At 45.1% G+C, this 19,284-nt stretch overlaps 1 protein-coding gene across 3 annotated transcripts; it reads left to right on the top strand.

Moving 5' to 3' along the window:
* Nucleotides 1–224: 224 nt before the first annotated feature.
* On the top strand, nucleotides 225–12,280 carry LOC123022944 (placenta-specific gene 8 protein-like). Of its 3 annotated transcripts, none has more exons than XM_044429125.1 (5): nucleotides 225–353; nucleotides 3,510–3,628; nucleotides 5,043–5,167; nucleotides 7,765–7,873; nucleotides 12,106–12,280. In XM_044429125.1, exons 2-4 carry the CDS (start codon nucleotides 3,523–3,525, stop codon nucleotides 7,867–7,869), a joined length of 336 nt encoding a protein of 111 aa, XP_044285060.1. In that variant the 5' UTR covers nucleotides 225–353; nucleotides 3,510–3,522; the 3' UTR covers nucleotides 7,870–7,873; nucleotides 12,106–12,280. The 3 variants fall into 3 exon arrangements, with proteins under 3 accessions (XP_044285060.1, XP_044285058.1, XP_044285059.1); XM_044429123.1 differs by having other exon boundaries at nucleotides 9,821–12,280; XM_044429124.1 differs by having other exon boundaries at nucleotides 7,765–7,883; nucleotides 9,821–12,280.
* The last annotated feature ends 7,004 nt before the right edge of the window (nucleotides 12,281–19,284 follow it).

Raw genomic sequence — 19,284 nt, 5'->3', positions numbered from 1 at the left:
GTTTCCAGTAGAGAATGCTGGAGGTTGAAATACAATGGCATTTATTCCAACCCGAATTCTATTGTCTGATACCTTTGTTCCAAATGAAATCTCAAAAGAGAAGGTTTGCTAGCGACAAGTTCTTCTTTTCATAGGAATGAATGTAACTCTTATGCAACTGGAGCATTATCATTAAGAAACTGCATAGAAACGAACAGCAGCCCTCAGCGTGCTTTTTTTTTTATTTTGCTCAACTTCCTTTCTGGCACCAATTAAAGTCGTGGAAGTACAAAGTCTAGTCAAGCCCATCAACAATTGCTAGAATTACTTTTGACTTCGACTGGGACAGTTCTCCATCTCTTTTTAAGCTCTTGGTAAGTGGCATGTGTTATGTGTCTGTTTCTTATTTAATAGTCAATAATTTATGTAAATAAATCTATGTAAATATTGAAAAGTACTTTACACTTGACTTGGAAAGCTCCAGGGAAGGGAAATTACATTAAAGTAATAATTAATCCCTGGAAGACACTAGCAGAAAATTAGCAGAAACTTCTAATATAGGAGAAACTTCTGCTAATTTTATAAGCAGGAAGTTCTCAGTTGGGTAACTAAATATATTTTACAAGTTAGACAAGATGGAATTACCTTTACCTGATTTTCCTAATATATTTTTGCTTGATTTTTTGTGTTAAATTTGAATGGTGCTTAGACAGAATTATTGAAGGAAATACAAGAGGCAGAATCCCTAAGAAAGTGGGGAGAGTGACGGCAGCTAGAAAATCGTATGTCACATTGTCTAGCAGGAGGAGATGGACTTAGAAACGTGCAGAATTAACGTTTGAGTAAACATGGATAGGCATGGGATGCAAATCCCATGGAACTGAAGTCACACCTTTATTCCTGTCTCATGCTTTCCGTGGGGCTAATAGTCTGGAAAAATTTGTCAGATGAATAATGTGTAAAGAATGTATATTGAGAAAGACAAGAGACATTCTAAGGTCACGACGGTGACTGCTCTGGTGGCCTTTGTGGGGGTTTGCTCATATGTTCGTCACCCCTGGATGCTTTCGCCACCAAGGAGGGATCACGGATGTATGAAGCTGCCCTCCGGTCTGTAAGATCAGTGCTGAGTCTGAGAAAGCCCTGGGCAGGAGGCCCCCACCGGGTTCTTTCTTTGGCAACAGACTTCGTCTAGCAGTATCAGTACAAGAGCAGTAGCAAACAACTGAGTCCAGGTGCCACCATTTTCATTTTCCACATTGCTGGCCCCTGTGTATTGTTTCATTAGCATTATATTGCATTTACACCTTCTCTTTTTTCCTCTTGTGAGGAACTTTTCTAAGCATTGATTGATCAGAATTATATTGAATAGTTTTCTGTTGGAGATCTCCTAACAACCAGAAGACATGGTGCAGTTATTCTTTTAGGGTTGGGGTTGACGTTAGGGTTAGGTGAGATCCAAGCCCCAGTGTTTTATTTCCTGCTTTCCCACTATATGACCTCTAGGGGCACTGTGGCGCACTTCTTGTTGTTGCCGCTGGGAGCTGCAGGGAAGTACCCTTCTAGCAATTATTATTATTATTATTATTATTATTATTATTATTATTATTATTATTATTAGAACATTTCTATGCCCCCCCTTGCCGAAGCCTTGGGGTGGCTTACAACACAATAAAATACAATACAATACAAAAATAACAATATAAAATTAAAATTAATAATATAAAATAAATAATATATAGATATATATAAACGATATAAAAGAAGTTATAAAAGAAAAGTTAGAAAAGAAAAGAAGCAATCTACTTGCACACCTCTTAATTTGGAACCGAGTTGCTAAATCCGTGCATTGCTTTACTAAAAGCTGGTCCTTTTTGAGAGCTACACACAAAAGTTCACCCAGCCGCCTTTTCCTGCCCACCCCCTCTAGAGCTGCATCAGTTACTCTCTTTAACTGGTTCAATACGTTGATTGAAGCATTTATATTGACCAAAATGTGGAAGTCGCTGATCATTGTGCACTGGTTTTCTTTTTCTGAAAAAATAAAATGCTGTCATTTTTAATAAATATGCTTTTAGAAACTGTCTGCAGTAAAGATGGGAGGATTAGAGAGAGCTGTAAATATTGAGCTTCCAGGCTGACCCAGCTAAGTGACGTGCATTCTTCTTGCTGAAACATGTTGTACTTTGGTAGGCTGAGTAAAAGTTTCCACATGAACCTTCAGCACTGATCCTCTTCCATCAGAATTGATAGATTCAGGGTGTAATTTGGCCACCCCCCCCCCCACACACACACTGGACTGACATAAGTCCAAACCTGGAAGTTTACTTGCACCCTGCTGAGATGCACCCACAGCCATTCTCACAGCCTGATTTTTATCTAGTCAATGCAACAACTACATAAATTTGCAATGCCTGGGGCCTGAAGGAACTTTGAGCTGCAGTTCTGAACAATCCTATGTGGAGGATTCACTGCTGGTAAGGATCGCAGTGAGAAGGTCTTGTTGGTTGGCGGATCAGGCTTTGGAGAGGGTGGATTTAACCTAGTCCTGAACGGGGTTGCACTCCCTCCTAGGGACAAGGTCCGCAGCTTGGGAGTGCTCCTTGACCCGGAGCTTTCATTGGAAGCTCAGGTGACAGCAGTGGCGAGGAGCGCTTTCCTCCAGCTTCGGCTGATTCATCAGCTGCGCCCCTACCTAGAGTACGACTGCCTGGCGACAGTGACACACGCGCTGGTGACTTCCTGCCTTGACTTCTGTAATGCGCTCTACGTGGGGCTACCCTTGAAGACGGTCCGGATACTTCAATTGGTGCAAAATAGAGCTGCCAGGCTGCTGACGGGGACTGGGCGTTATGTTCACATGACTCCAGTTCTCCGTCAGCTTCACTGGCTTCCCATTGAAATCCGGGCCCAATTCAAGGTGTTGGTGATGACCTATAAAGCCCTAAACGGCTTGGGTCCTGGCTACCTGAAGGAGCGCTTACGTCCATATACACCTGCCCGCCCCTTGAGATCTGCGGGAGAGGCCCTTCTCCGGGAACCCTCCGTGAAAGAAATTAGGAGGGTAGGTACTCGGAGGAGGGCTTTCTCTGTGGTGGCGCCCAATCTATGGAATGTGCTTTCCAGAGAGGTTTGCCTGGCGCCATCGTTATTTGTTTTTCAGCGCCAGGCGAAGACCTTTTTATTTAAGCGTCGTTTTAATTGTTAACAGTATTTGCTTATTTATCTGGCCAGGGCAACTTCTTTTATATTGTTATTTATTTTATATTGTTATTTTTATATTGTTATTTTTGTATTTTATTTTATGTTGTGAGCCGCCCCAAGGTTTCGGCGAATGGGGCGGCATAGAAATGTTTTAATAAATAAATAAATAAATAAATAATAAGGTGGCCTGCGGACAGAGGGACCCATTCTCTTGGAGCCAGCACTGTCCAAATTACATTTCTTGTGGCACAGAAGCTTAGGATGCAGGGTGATTTCATTTAATTAACATTTGGGTGCTTTGCTTTTCTTATTTCTTCTTTAACCAGTGGTACTGTCAAAATGAACCCTTCAGTAATCATGAGTCAGCCCCAAGCTACCATTGTACAGCACCAAAGCTCCGACTGGCAAACGGATTTATTGGACTGCTTCAGTGACTGTGGAGTATGTGAGTAGCTTTGGAAATCCCTTTGTGGGGCTGTCATAACATTGTCGAGAGTGTAGATTCAGCACTGGAAAGCACTATCTACAAGTCCAGAAGGTTTGCATGATGGAAATAGCTCTCTGTAATTCAGCCTATCAGTGTTTACAAAGGGAAGGACTTGAGTTGGGAGCGCCAGAATCAATATACACGCTGAATGCAGCTGTCCTATTTTGTATTATAAAGCCATTGCACCCACCAGTCCTGGCAATTGAGCCTCAGTTCTTTTCGACCAAGGTGGTCCTGGCAGGCCCAAGATCAGGACAGCACCTTGCACAACTGGGCAATTGACGACCCCAACAGTCTTCATATATCCACTTGCACCCCCGAGATGCATGTGATCTTAGTCACCTCCAGATAAATCTCATAATCCCATCAAAGCGTAGTCCAGAAAGAAATCTCTCTGCTGTTGTCTTAAAACCTAGGATAGGATGGGTAGATATTGTTACCAAAAGCCAGGAGGGAAGGCAGTGGGAGTGGGTCCTCCCAGAACCTTGAACTATATGTACGAATGTGATGTTTCATAAGACTGGTTTATTTATTTGTTAGATTTATATCCTGCTTTTTCCCAATGAACTCAAAGTGGCTTGCATAATTTTATTCCCACTGCTGCTCTCAATCTAGCCCCAGAACAACAACCCTGTGAGGTAGGCTGGCCCAAAGTCACTTAGTTGGCTCCATGGCTGAGCGGGGACTAGAACCCAGACCTCCCAAGTCCCAGTCCCGCACTCTTAACCGCTGCACCACACTGGAGCTCTGTTGGGCTTTTATACCCTAGTTGGGCAAACCTCTGAACTATGAAATTCATTGCAAGATGTAGTGAGGACCCAAAGAAGAGATTAGGCAACGTCATGCAGGGTAAGGGTATCCACAGCTGTTTGCAGGGATGTACAGATCTGGTTAAATCCATTCCACCTGTGCTTTGGCAATTGCCAGGCATCTTTTCTTTCACCATCTGCTCAGCAATGGAATATTTCTGCTGCTGTTGTTACCAGACTTGTGTTCAGCTTGCACCAAGTTGCATCATTTTCTCTTGCACTATTCTGTATGTGCAAATTCATGTTAAGTCCGCCCCAAAAGTGAAAACCTGCTCTGCAAATCCACAGAATCTATGTGGCTCCAACAACACTAGTTCATGGAGGAATCCACAGGTCAGAGTCCTAGAAGCTGGTGGTTATCAGAATCCATTGCAGGTTTTTCCAGCCTCCTTAGCTGATGGCCAGGAGGGCTATACATTAACTCCAGTAGCAGAACGCTGGGCTACAGAAGGCATCCGTCTGATTCAGCAGGGCTCTTCTTGCATTGGTACCTTGCGTCAACACCACGCCCTTCCAAGCGATGGCCTAGAAAGGCTTTCATGCTTTCCTCTGGCTCCGTCTAGGCATCTGTGGAACCTTCTTCCCGCTGTGTCTGGGATGCCAGATCGCTTCCGACATGGATGAGTGCTGCCTCTGTGGAGCAACCATGGCAATGAGGTCTGTCTACCGGACGAAATACGGCATCCCGGTAAGCTCAGCACTGAACTTTACTGTTCTCTCTGATTTCTTGAATTTGTATAAAAGAGGTACTTAGTGGCACTCAAAGATTCGTCTGTTATTAATATTTCAGAAGATTTTCCAGAATGTCCGACTTCCAGTTGTTTTACCGAGTCATTCTTTGTATTGTTTATTTTAGCTATTTATTTTTCTGATTTTATTATATTTATATTGCATTTTATGGTCTATTGTAAAACCTGCAAAAAGCTTCAGCTGTGGGGCAGTACAGAAATGAGAAGGGGAAGGGGAAGCTGCTCTAAGGGAGCACCTATCAAAGACAGATCCCCTCTCTATCTTTGTGCATATAGAAGGACTACGAATTCATATTAGATGGATCCATACTGGCTCGGTTGCCATCACTTTCCCCAAAAGAACTCTGGGGATTGTAGTTTAATGAGTGAGCTGAGAATGCTCTTCGAGTTTTCACTATACTTTGCAGGAGACCTTGCAAGGAAGAAAGGACAGGCTAAGTCTAGTACAGAGGCACCACTGTTTATGAGGTTCGCCTGACAGATAATAATTTCTGATGGAGGCATAACAGAACAAGCATGAAACGTTTTTTGTACAGCATGAAGCGTGTCCTGCCAAGGCACCAGGCAGGGAGACAGGGTGAGTCTATACTTCACCAGCGGGCAGCTCAGGTCCCACAAGCTGCCCATGGCTTACAACCAACTGTCTGCCTGCTGCTCAGCTGATTAGCTCTGGAAACTGGTGGAGAACGCTCCACAGGGCAGTGAAATCACAGCAACCTGTCCGTGGGTTTTCTCTGATCCCTTTGGCCAGGGGCGGTGGGGTGTGCGCGTTTGCTTGTGTGCATGCATATGGGGAGAGTCATGCACCATGCAGAATTTAATAATATACTCCTCCACCTTACTGTACTTTCTGTTATTTAGTTGAAATTCTTTTAAATGGTATATTGAAATCTGATTTTTAATATTTCTATGTGAACTGCTTAGAGATGTCATTATATTAAGTTGCATTTAAGTATCACCAATTAATAAATAACCCAAGATCCCCATTCTATGTAGCCCTCAAGGGCAAAACTGGTTACCCACTCTGCTTAAAGGAGTCTGCAAGTCTGCATGGGCAAAAAAACAAGAAATGAAATGAACTTTAGTCTTGAACTTTTAAAAAAGAGAGAGAGAAGGAGATGTTGAACTGAAAAACATTAATCTGAAAAAATATAAATCAAGTCGGCATAATCAGCATTTTCACTTTTCCCATTTTTCAAGCTGTAGATTATTTATAATTGATGGATATTGGTAGAATATTTGTGTTTCTTTGTATTATTCCTTTGCAAAATTAACAAATACAAATGGGGAGGGCAGGCACGATTCATTGCATGTTTGAAGGGAAGTAAAAGTCTACGACATTCTGCAGGGCTGGCTAGGACTGGCTGCAGTGAGACTGTGCTGGGGAAAGTTCAAGGCAGGAGAAGAAAAGGAAGAACTAGTATGAAATGGACTGAATTCATAAAGGAAGTCACAGCCTTGAACTTAGAAGCGTTGAGTGGATGTGTCATGGACAAAACATTCTGGAGGGCTTTCGTTTGTAGGATTGCCTTAAGTTGGAGACAACTTGATGGCACACAAAACCAATAGCAAAAGACACTGTGCAGCTCTTCACTTTTCTGCCCTTTCCTGGATTTTCTGCAATAAGAAAAAAAAAACTGATAGAAAGACATAGGAGAGTAACAAGCAAAATTCTGTGCATAAAGGAGTGTGATGGACTTAGTGTGCTGCTTACTATCCAGGTTTGATTTTTCAGGAACAAACTAACAATTTCAGCAGATAGGACCCAGTGTTTTCTGAAAAACACTGAAACTGTATCTCTTCTAGTGGATAGAGTTTCCTTTCAGGATTAGTTGCATGGTTACAATCCATTCAGAAATCATGCACTAAACAGAAAGATATTGAAAGAGTATTGCAACCAATTCTGTGTCACTACATGGTGAAATCATTGAGAGGAAGTGGACAATTAAGAGAGCAATGTTATTCATCAGCAAATTATTATTATTATTATTATTATTATTATTATTATTATTATTTCTTCATTTTGCTGTTATCCCATAGGTTTTAGTACACTTGTCTTAAATGGACATAATATTTCAGCACCTCCAACACACACTTCTGTAGGACACAAAATTAGTTCAGCCTAGCTTTCAGCCTAGATGTTCTTTAGATTTTAAGCCCATGTTACCAGTAGAACTTTTGGCAAATTAACCGATGAACTAGAGGAACACCAGCCACTTCCTATATCCAGGAACAACCTATTGACATAAACCTCTGAGCCCACAGAAATTATTCTGAGTACCAGAATCGAGCATAGTCCTTCTAGAGAAAAATCTACCCAAACCTTGCTTAATGTTAGCAGCATTATCAGGAGCTGGGGGTCATTTGTTCTCATAACTATGAAACATCCTTATAATTGTACTGCACATCTCCAAAAGCTTCACCAGCAGGTTGAGTTTACTTTCTGCCCAGCCTTGCTGTCTCTCTCTCTTTTCTTCTTTTCCTTTTGTCATCCAAAAATACTACCTGCACTGTTAAACCCCTATTTTATTTACAGGGATCCCTCTTGAAGGATTTTTTCGTTATGACCTGCTGCCCGCATTGTGCTGTCTGCCAGCTCAAGAGAGACATCAATAAGAGGAAAGACATGGGGATGTTCTAAAAAGGTTGGTTCAGGTACAGGGTTTAATGTTACCCACCGGGCTGTTGGAATTGGAAGAGTTACCCATTGTTTCCTCTAATTCAGCAGGAAAGCCTTACGTGAGGCATCTAAAAGCATGAATGCCATTTCTCAGAATTCCAGGATACTCCAACAACTTGTTGTAAGGAAGGGCTCGAGGGGTCAAAGAACCAGGGCTTTGGCAGGAGAGCATCACCTGCCACCTCCTCGGCCTTCCCTGGTCCCTCACAGCAACTGTGGGGAAATAGCTCCTCCAGGCCCCACTCACAGAGCCGGCCTCATGACAGAGGAGCTCATGGAGCAGCCATGGCACGTGCTGCGCCTCTCATGAATATGCAGTTCCCAAGCAGGGATTGCCATGGCTTGTGGAACCTGGCTGACAGGAGTTATCGGAGGGTTAAGCAACCCTCCTGCAACCCACGGTCTATTTTAGGGTTAAGTGAGGATCGTGTAACTCTCAGTAAGGTTTGCATAACACAAGGGTTGCAAATTCGTAATTGCAGGTGGCATTTGCTGCAAATCCTCAAGGGTAAATTGACACAGGTTAGTGAGAGTGAGGTAGCTGAGGATGACTTGTGGCTGGAGGACCCATTAGCTTTACAAGTGCCCTTCTCTGGGGAAGATCAAAGCTGCTAAAACTGGGGCAGAGATATGGAGCAATGCAGTGGCTTGACTTGTGGAAGGTTCCTTCTGGAAGGGGCTATGGGGGCCACCATGATGAGACCCAACAGATCGACATTTAGCACTTTCCCACTGCTCAAGCATGACCAGAAAGAGAAACTGGATGTAGGCATGTGGTCAAGAGCCAGCTTCATTCCTAATGGCTGGAGTAATTGGGGTGCCCAAACTGACCCCGGGGCCAATCAATCCTTGGGGTCCTTGGGCATCACCCAGAGCCCCACATAGATTGGAAGAGTTTGCTGTTGAAGCACAGTTTCTGCTTTTCTTTAAATACATCTGGCCCCTTACTGCAGCAATGATCCTGGCCTAACAGCAAGCATTCTGGGAAATCAAATGAATGGCTGAAGCACAGCTTGGGGCAGCCATTACAGCTCATGAGGGCACTTTGCCCAGACCTTCCTCCATCTTAGGAGCCAGCTTGGGATGCAAAACCACTTCCTCGCGTCTCAACCTCTTCAACATCTTCAGAAGAGGCACTGTTAGCCATAACAACATCACCACATAATGTCCCACTGCTGGACCTTCTTGGTGGTGGCACATCCTCTAGGAAACCTTCCCCCATGTGATGGGGCAGACAGAACATGCTTGTATGAAAATGCACTTGTTCACACAGATTTTTTTTGGTTTGTAATTAATTGCAGTTAATTAATTCTTTGGCTTGTAATTGCAATTGCAATTAATCATAGGTTGCTCCATCTTACACTTCTTGTAGCTGGAACTGTGTTTAATCATGTAATTACACATGCTACCTACAGGCATAAGTAAACAAATCTAAATCAAGTGGGTGGGATCCACTTTGCTTCCTATAAGAACCCTGAGGACTAGAACCTCACCCTTCATACAAAACTCCACTCCTGGTTTTCCCTCCAAGCACTCTTTTTCATGTTGTGTTAAATGCAAAGGAAGGGTCTGCCCTTTGTGGTCTTGCTGGTTTTCAAGCTTTAAATAGCAAGCAAGCAAGAGTCAGAAGTAGAGAGAGGGCTTTAAAAAAAAAAAGCTTTCCCCAGGCGATTTTCCCAATGAAATCGCCACCCAAATCTTCCTTTGCCATGAGCATCTTTCCTCATGTTGGTGCTAGCGGCAGCTATTAGGGTATGCTTGGTCCTAGTATTTGCTTGTTCCCAGCTATGGGCATGCAAGACTTTTCTCCCAGAGGGAGGGCCTGTGGAGCAGAACAGGCGGAACAATTGCCCAAAGGGCTGCAGGAAGTGTCTTACCTTGCTCTGAACGTTGGTCCTTCCTTTTCTTTCAGCTTTACCTTTATCCAGAGCATCTACGTCCTGGGTTTCAACGCCATGCTATACAATCTAGTCATCCACCTGTCTGAATAATAAGTTGTTTTCCATCCAGCTGGATGGAGAGACTTTCAAAGTATATATTTACAGATGCTATTTGGTTACTTAAAAATCATTTAGAATGAGTAAAAACTGATGTTTGCCGCACATGCAACGTATCCCGAAGATGGAAAAACAGCGATCAATATTTCTCTCCATTCCTTTGCAGGCTCCTCCCTTAGTGCAGTCGATGCATTTTACATAACACCTTTCAGCTTTATACAACTTTCTTCAATAAGATGGCCCCCCTCCTGATCTTCTGGACTATAGGTCCCATAAGCCCCAGTAAGAGTGAGGAATGGTCAGGAATCCCGGGAGTTGTGTTTGAAATGTGCGAAGAGACCAAACAGACTGCAGGGGACGCGTGTTTGCCAGGCGTCTGTGCATTCGTTGGGGGCCTTTGCACAGCCCGAGAAGCCACCCTGCAAATGAGCTATGCCGGGCGACTAGCCGGAGAGCAGGGATAGCCGCTGCTGCCGGAGGCATCCCAGCTCCTCTTGCCTCCTGCCCCAAATACCAGGAGAGTGCGGCCAGCGCTGGGCAGAGCCAGCTGGGCGGTGCCGCCAGGCGTGAGCTGCCTCTTCTGGGCCAGGCACAGCAGTGGCATGGAGGACGATCACGGATCGTGCAACAGCCTCCGTTCTTGCCAGGGACTTGAGCGCAGGGCCGGGGCAAAGTGGACCGGAGGCTGGGGAGCGAGCCACTATGGATTCCCCCACATCCCTACCCCGACATGCCAGGAAGCCACAGTGAGCTGGACGGAGGATCAGGGTCACCTCAGCCGCTGTCCTTCCTGCCCTCTCATTCCTTCAAGCCGCTGCCAGGCTCTGAGAGAGCTTCGGGGCTCCATCTGCTGGCCTAACCCGAACCCTAACCCAGTGGCCAGGGCCCTTGTGAGCACCGCATGGGAGTCCCAGAGAAAGCCTCATCAGAACGGGCTCTGCCCTCCAGACTAGACGCCGTCTCCGCAGCACAGGTGCCCAGTGTGCTCTTGCTCCTGGCTCTCCGCCCAAGGTTCTCTCCCAGTTGCTCTGACGCGTCAGTCTCTGGCTCCTGGCCTGCCTTAACTATGCCCTTGTTTATTGCACTGTACTTTGCTTACTCCTGGTTCTGATTGTTTAATAATAACTTGGACTTGGTACTGGATGGGCGATTGAACGCTGGGCTTATAACAACTTGACTGAGTTGTCTAGGTCCCAGTGTCCCTGTGTAACAACTTGACACCTACACTCCAGGGTCCAACAGTGATATCCCAGGCAGGCTGCAGGGAGGAGAGGCCCCAGTCTTCAGGCCACTGTGTTCTTTGGCTCGCCGCAGCTGCCAGTCTCGGCCGTGCAATGGGGACCTGAGGCAACAGCAAGGAAAGGGCTGCTGACCAGGCCCCCTTATCTCCTGCTCCAAAGCAGGCCTGATCCACTCCCAGGCATGAGGAGGGGTGATCGGCTGGACAGCACTGCCGAAAGGAGAGGTGCAGCTCAGCTGATTCCCCCACTCCTCTCAGATTCAAGTAGGGAGGCGATCGGGTGGGCTGTACCGACGCCTCTGCTCGCTCTTCTGTGGGAGGAAGGGGCGTGTGCTGCCCTCCTCAACCAAGGGAGGGATGGGCTTGCCCCCTTCTTTGCTCCTGCTGGAGGGAAAGCTGCACGTGTCAGGGAGAATCGGGGCTAGGTGGGGTATCATTCTTAGCATGCCCCAGTCTGGCCAAGGCTCCCCCTCCCCTGCTCCTGATCTGGGGAAAGCTGCCCAAGCAGGACTGGGGTGATCCACTTGGATGTGCTGTCCCATCTGGGGGTACCCCCACCCAGCTTGTTCTCCCCACTGCCGTTCACATGGTAGAGGTCTCCTGGGGCAAACTGTTGTTATTTGGGCCCATGATGAAAGGCAAGAGTCACCAGAGAAAACCATAATGCTGGGGAAAGTTAAAGGCGGAAGAAGAAGGGGGAGCCCAGCGTGAGCTGGACGGACTCTCTGCAGAAAGCCACAGGCTGAAACCTTCAGGAGCTGAGCAGGGCTGCCAAGGACAGGCCATCCGGGTGGGCTTTCATTAATGGGTGACCATAATTCTGAGATGAATTTCATAGCAAGCCATTGCATGACGCTGCTTCCATCTGGTGGCCACAGCAAGGGCATTCGGCGCAAGTGTTCTGTTGCTTATACGCAGGGCTGAAACGCTGTGCTTATTTCCATCATGTTTGGGCTCTAGGAACTCGCTTTCAGTAGAACACACCTCCTCAGCGTGGTGACTGGCTCACACTCTTCCTGCGGTCATGAACAAAAGCATCAAGGCATGCTGGAAAGCAACTACTTCTGTGAAACATTTTTAAAAATGATTACATTGGTGGCATCAGACATGTGAAAATAAATCATTTGAACACCAATCTTACCTCAAAGTTTGGCCCTCCCTGCAAATCTAACTGATTGATCAGAAGGATAATCAGGCAGAAGTTGTTCTTAGAAACATGGTTTCTCTTTGATGATATACGTTGATGCAGCTTTAACACTCCAGCCTTCACCAAGTTCACATTTCCATTTTTTGGAAAGGGGTAAAAAGCAACAGAGGGGTGCAGGTGGCGCACTGGTTTAAACCGCTGTGATGCTGTGCTTTGTTGATTGAAAGGTTGCTGGTTCGAATCTGCTCAATGGGGTGAGTTCCCATTGCTCCGTCCCAGCTCCTGCCAACCTTGCAGTTCGAAAACATGCAAATGCAAGTAGATAAATAGGTCCCACTTGGGTGGGAAGGTAACAGCATTCTGTGCACTTCGGTGTTTAGTCATGCCGGCCACATGACCATGGAGACTGTCTGTGGACAAGCGCTGGCTCCCTCGGCTAGGAAACGGAGATGAGCAGCACCCCCTAGGGTCAGACATGACTGGATGTAACGTCAAGGGGAAACCTTTACCTTTAATAAGCAAGAAGGTGGAGAATCGAAAAATGATTATTTTGTGACTGTAACAGAGCTTAAAATGAGTTCTTCAAGGGTATATACAGGAACAATATTCCTAATTTTTTTCCCAGAAACTAAGATGAATAATGCAAAACCAGCTGCATATCTTGATACCTTTGCTTCTGTAGCATTGTTACCTTGAATTTCTCAAATAAATCACCTTTAAAAAAAAAAAAGAAAGAATGTTAACACAGCTAAGATTGTACAGAATTTGGGAGCCAAGGAAAAGTCAAATATTTTGTGATTTTGATATATGATTTGTGAGTTTCTCTGAAGACACTCAGAGACCAAAAGACCAAAGAAATAAATAATTTATGAACAAAGAAATAGGGACCAAGTAATTGTATAAATGAACTGAACAGATGTTGTTTTGCTCATGCAGAACTCTTTCCATGTGCTAACTATACCAGGAACTCCTCAGAGGAGTGATGGTGTGTTCTTCCCATCTTGAAAAGGATCAACAGCATCATCTTAGGGGCAAGAGGGGTACTGCAAGATCGATGTGTGTCTTTCCAGAAGCAAGTCCCACTTGAAATTTTCAGCTCAGAACTTTTACCAGAAGTAACTAAGCCTTAGGAGAGGCAAAATAGCAACGACAATGCTCAAAATCCAAGGAACCATCAAACAATTGGTGGTGAAGGAAAACAGAGGAGAGGCCAGGTGGGAAATTTTGTACTTGGAAGCCCAAGTAGCCAGATTTGGTTTGTAGGCCTAAATGTTGAAAATGCTTATTTTAGGGTAGGCGTGCTTACTTTAGGATATGTATATTTTCAGATATCCTTAAAATATACTCTAAAATTAATTTCTTTAAAAATGGGGCAGGGGAAGAACAAAGGTGGATTCCTATTTTTTCTCTTTTGTACAGAAAAGCTCATGGGTGGGGAGAGAAAATTAACCATTTCTGTGCAAGCAGCTAGCTCCCTGCAGCTGCTCCTTTCCAGCTTCTCCCTGTAGCATCTCCAAAGCTGTTTTCTGGTGCTAGAAAGAAATTTGGCTACAGGGCAGGTGGCCTCGGATAAAGTGATGGACAGGAAAGATAAAGTATCCCTTCCCTTCAGAGTTTTTCTGCACAAGGCTGCTAATGGTCTGTTTCATCAGACAATCATGATCCAAGCACTGTTCAAGGAGCATTTCATGCTTCTCTGCTACATAATTCTCTAGGTGGCATTGCTCTTTCGCAGAATGGCCCAGAACACAAGCCCAGAAATCACACTTCCTTTCTCTTTTACAATGAGATGCCACATTTCTCTGTTCTAAAAGGGGCATTTTAGCCCACCATTTTACTATGGCCTCAACGTTGAGATCCTTTGTAGGAATAAGCCCGAATCCTTTACATAATTTTTTCAGGGTTATTTTTCCTTCTCTGCCTTTCCCTGTATTCCAGTACATAGCTTCTAGGTGAAACTGATCCAGTGAGATTCCACAATTGTACCAATATGTCATTCTACCAGCCTCCAAAATACCAGACTTTCTCTGATTTAAAACAAAACAAAAGCTTGTAAAAATGCTTGGAAAGCACGGGCAAGATCCTGGAGGATGACAACCTCCAAACAACAACCTCCAAAGCACCTGCAAAGGACCAAAACTGCAGAATCACACATGTGTACAATAAACGGTTCATGCAGCAAAGCTCTAAACGAAGCCAAAGTGCTGATTAGACACAGACGTGACTGGGGGGGGGTGTCACACATTATGTAAGGAAACAACCGTGAATGGAAAATTATAGCTACACAATGAATGCTTGTGTAGAAAAGTTAAAAGGGCAAGCATGGTGCCGAGAGGTCTGTGTCCCCCTTGCTCTGCCACATGAAAACCGCCTGCATGGATTCCTTCAGGATCTCAAAGCAGGCGCCTCGCGGTGCCGCCCTCGCTGTGCCATTCCCTCATGCTGACCTGCCACGTGCCTCTCCCTGCCCCATCTCCATTTTTGCTCTCATCCCCGTCTTCCTTAAAACCTGGGGGCTAATCTGCCCCATCAGATTCCCCAGATCACGGCAAAGCTGCACTGAAGAACCTAAGCAGACGAGCCCTTTTGAAACTCAGTGTTCTGCTCTAGTATACACAGAAACAGAGAAACAGAGCGAGTCTGAAGGGGTCTCCTGGGCCATCTAGTCTGACCTCCGGCTCTAGCCAGCTCCACTCACGACATGCCTACCATGTGCATGTCTGGCCTATCTTTGAACACGCTCACCAATGGGGCCTCAACCACCTCCTGTGGCAGCCCATTCCACACTTAGGGGTTCTAACTGTCAGGAAGTACTTCCTGGCACCCACCCTAAATCTTGGTTCCCTGAGCTTTGCTCCCTTGGGAACGTGTCCTGCCCTCCACTGCAGGGGAAAAAAGGTAACGTCCCACATCTGCATGGCACCCCCTCACGTACCTGTATGTCACTAACAGGCCCCCTCTGACTCCCCTCCTCTCAAGGCTGAGAAGACCCAGCTCCCTCAGCCTCTCCTCATACGGCTTCCCCTGCAAACCAGCCACCATCCATGTGGCCCTTTGCTGCACTGATTCCAACCTTGCTATATCCCTCTCGTAATGAGGGACCCAGAACTGAACACAGGACTCCAGCTGCAGGCACACCAGAATCGTACAGAGTGGCAGCAATACCTCTCTCTCAGTCTAGAAGCCACGCTTCTGGCTATGCATCCAAGGGTGGTGTTTGCCCTCTTGGCTACCGCATCACACGGCTGGCTCATGTTTAGCCTGCAGTCAACCAGCACCCCAAGATCCTTTTCACAAGTGCTGCTCTCCAGCCACTTGTCCCCTAACTTGTACTTGTGATGCCCATTCCTATGCCCCAAGTGCAAGATCTTGCACTTATTTGCACTGAACACCATCTTGTTATCCCCAGCCCACTTCCATAGTCTGTCCAGATCCTTTTGGATCTGGAGTACCTGCTCCTCTGTTGTGGCTACTACCCCAGTTTTAGTATCGTCTGCAAATTAGATCAGCAGACTGGTCACCCCTTCTTCCATGTCGTTAATGAAAAGATTAAACAGGATCGGCCCCAGGACAGAGCCCTGGGGGACCCCGCTTGTCACCATCAGCCATCGCGATGATTCCCCACTAGTAGTAACCCTCTGCTTTTGGTCCATCAGCCACGCCCTACTCCATCAGACAGTCTATTTTCTATTCCAAAACTCCTCAATTTCTCAACCAGGATATCATGCGGCACTTTGTTAAAGGCTTTGCTGAAATCCAAGTAAATCACATCAATCGCATCCCCTCCATTCAGCCACCTCGAAACCTTGTCATAGAATTCCACAATCTGGCAGGACCTGTTTTTGCAGAAACCGTGTTGTGTGGCTACCAGCCTCCCTTCCCTATCTAGGGACTCCAGAGTGTTTCCTATTATGAGCTTTTCCTTTGTCTTTCCCACAGTAGATGTAAGGCTAACCAGCCTATAATCCTCCATGTCCCCTCTGCTACCCCTTTTAAAGATTGGGACCACTGATGCCACCCTCCCGTCCTCTGGAACCTCACCCATTCTCCACAAGGCCTCAAAAATGGAGGCCAGCGGGCGTGAGCACTCCCCTGCCAACTCCCTAAGTACATAAGTGAAACCTTTTTATACTATGTGAAAGAAGAAGAAAGCAAGAAATGTTTGCAGCTGTGCAAGTGAAACAGGGAACTTGTCACCCAGAGACAACACTGACACATGTGCAGCTTCCATAAAATGAGGGAAGCACGGAGTTACGACCCTCCTTTCCCCGCTTTTAGGGCTCCAGTGCCTGCCCCAACTGCAGAGGGAGCAGAATTTCAGAAAGTGAAGCAATTCTCTTCAATGCATATCCATGCCAGTTGAATTTCTGCCTGTCGCACTGCTGTTGGATGCTAACAAAACATGGAGAAGCAAATTCTAACAGGGGCTCAGCTTTATATGTCCTAATGCAAGCCTGGGAAATCTTCAGGGTATATTTGGGACCAGGAGCCCACTAAAAGGGTTTCTTCCCAAGAAGATGGTGCTCTCACCAAACCCTTAAGTCAGCAGTGTTTTTAAATATTAAATTTATCTGCCTTGCAGGCTGCGAGGTGAGAAGATCATACACAGACATTTAAAATAAAATAGAATGTTCTGTCTATAAGAAAAAATGGAATTTATTTTAAGAATATGCCAAACTGAGCCAATGAATAGCAAAAGGCAGTTCTTGTAGTTTTTGGCCCACATTCAATATCTTAAAACATACAGATTTTCTGACTGTGTTTCACAGCTTGTCTGGCATTCTTCATTTTGCCATTTTCTCACTGACAGAAGCAGTTTTTTTAAAGTCAGAATTCGATTTTACTTGCATTGATTGCAATGGTCAAGAATGTGCATTAGCACAAGGCTGAAGTGGCACTAACGGCCATCTCCCACAAAAACACAATGCCTGCCGTGGAATCAGCATGACTCAGAAAAAAACAGCCCCCTGTGGAATTTGCAGGGCAGAGCCAGGATCATCCAGCAAAGCTGGCTGGTGGAAGATTCTGGACCAACGAAGCAAAGCCATTCTTCACAGTGTGCCATTTAGCAAAGTTTTTCCCCAGGGTTGTTTTCTTTCCCTACCTTTTCCCTATACAACCAGTAGGAGGTGCTGTGGCATAGTCAGATTGTGCAGTTACACTAAGGTTTCATTCCGCCATTTCTAGATATTACCAAACTTTTCTTGATAATAAAAAAGTAGCAGAAATGGTTGTGAGGTATGGTAAAAGCCCTGGATGAACGATAAAGTTAAGGAAAAAGCACAGATCGCTGTGAGGAATTACGAGCACACAATATATGTCTCTGTAGAAAATCTCAAACCACAAGAAATCTTCTAGGATCGCTGGATGGTTGGCTTAGAGAGTTTAATGGCTGGGTTCATTAATGACCAATGCAGAATCACTATTGGTGCTTAGTGACCCATTCTTGCATAATTCTGCAATAAAACCCTTAAATGTAGACTAGTCTGAAAATTAAAAAACCAAATGTTGTTTTTCTAGACACAAGAAAGAGAAATTAGGAAGGATCAATACAGATAAGACAGCCAGTGTGGTGTCGTGGTTAACACTGAGGGACTGGGACGCCAATGACTTGGGCAATGGAGCCAACTGGGTGACTTTGGGCCAGCCACAAATGCTCAGTTCAACCTACCTCACAAGCTTGTTGTGGGGATAAGTTTAAGAGCAGTGGGAGGAGAATGTTGTAAGTCACTTTGAGTTCTTTGTAAGAAAAAGTGGGATATAAATCTAATAAATAATCCAACCTGTCTGAATAGTGTCAGGCTGGGGAAGGCTGCATAGATTATTAAAAGCTAGAATGAAAACACAATTGCTACTTCTTTTCTGGTTCACCCTAGTTACATGCTGGTTGAAACAGAATTGGGTTGAATTCTGGCTCCACCTACATACTTAAAAACACATGCACAAAGAAAAGAGGGTGCCCTGTCTCCTACTACTGGAAAAAGCATCATCTTCATAGAGCAGTAACTCTGGCTTTTCAGTTAAAAGGAAGAGGAGGCTAATTTGCATTTAATTGTCCTGAAAATATATTGCAACACTTGGTTCTTTTAGGGCATGATCCTATGTATATTAAGGCAAAAAGAAAGTCCAGTATTCAGTATTGTAGGACTTTTTGTCTGTTTAAACATGCATAGGATTACATCCTAAGAGTCCCAAATTAAATGAGGCGTTTTAAGAGCAGAGTTGGATGGGACATTTTGAATAGAAGAGCTGCATAAACAAAGTGGTGGGAAGAAGCAGTCTCGCCTTTCTAACATTTCATGAATGCAAAGGGGAGCATCAGCGGGGAAAGGGTGGGTGGTGTCAGAATCCCGGAATCTCAATTTGAGAAAAGGGAATAAAACTCGGTTCGTGGGAAAGATGAGGGTCTGAGGCTTTACTGTATTACCCCAAGGTTCCCGCGGTACTCACGATAATGCATACGTTACCGGGCAGGCAGAGGTGAATTCTGCTGCCAAACTTCAATACCATTGCAGGGCATTTATAGGTACACAGGTGCAGGACAATTGTTGACAGAATGCAGAGATTGCAACAAGATTCTGAGGTCATCACATACAGAACAGATAAAGAAATGTCAGTCAATCACACTGTAACAATGAGATCGCAATATTTCTAATTGCCTGTATTGACACTTTAGTTCAGTAGCTTGAACCCATCTCCAGGTCTGCTTAGACATGTAAATTCAAGCTACTAGAAACTATTCATGATAAGCTCAGACCCCTATCTCAGACTCTAAACATTCTGCATGATCAGGGCACATGAAGCCCTCTGGGCTATCAAAAGATTATTGTAAACTGAATTCCAACAATGACTATTTACAATGTATATTTGGGCTAAAATGGCCTGTCTACTGTAGCCTACAGCTAAAGGTGAGAGAAAGGAGCGGGGGAATGCCTCCTGAGACAGGATTTGATCCCACAATGCAAAGGCACACAGGAGTAATGCTTTTCGGA

This window comes from Varanus komodoensis, unplaced genomic scaffold (assembly GCF_004798865.1).
Source record: "Varanus komodoensis strain SLA01 unplaced genomic scaffold, ASM479886v1 scaffold2, whole genome shotgun sequence".
NCBI classification, from domain to species: Eukaryota; Metazoa; Chordata; class Lepidosauria; order Squamata; family Varanidae; genus Varanus; species Varanus komodoensis.
Note: the sequence above shows the minus strand (reverse complement) of the source record. Positions and strands in the feature narration are given on the sequence as shown.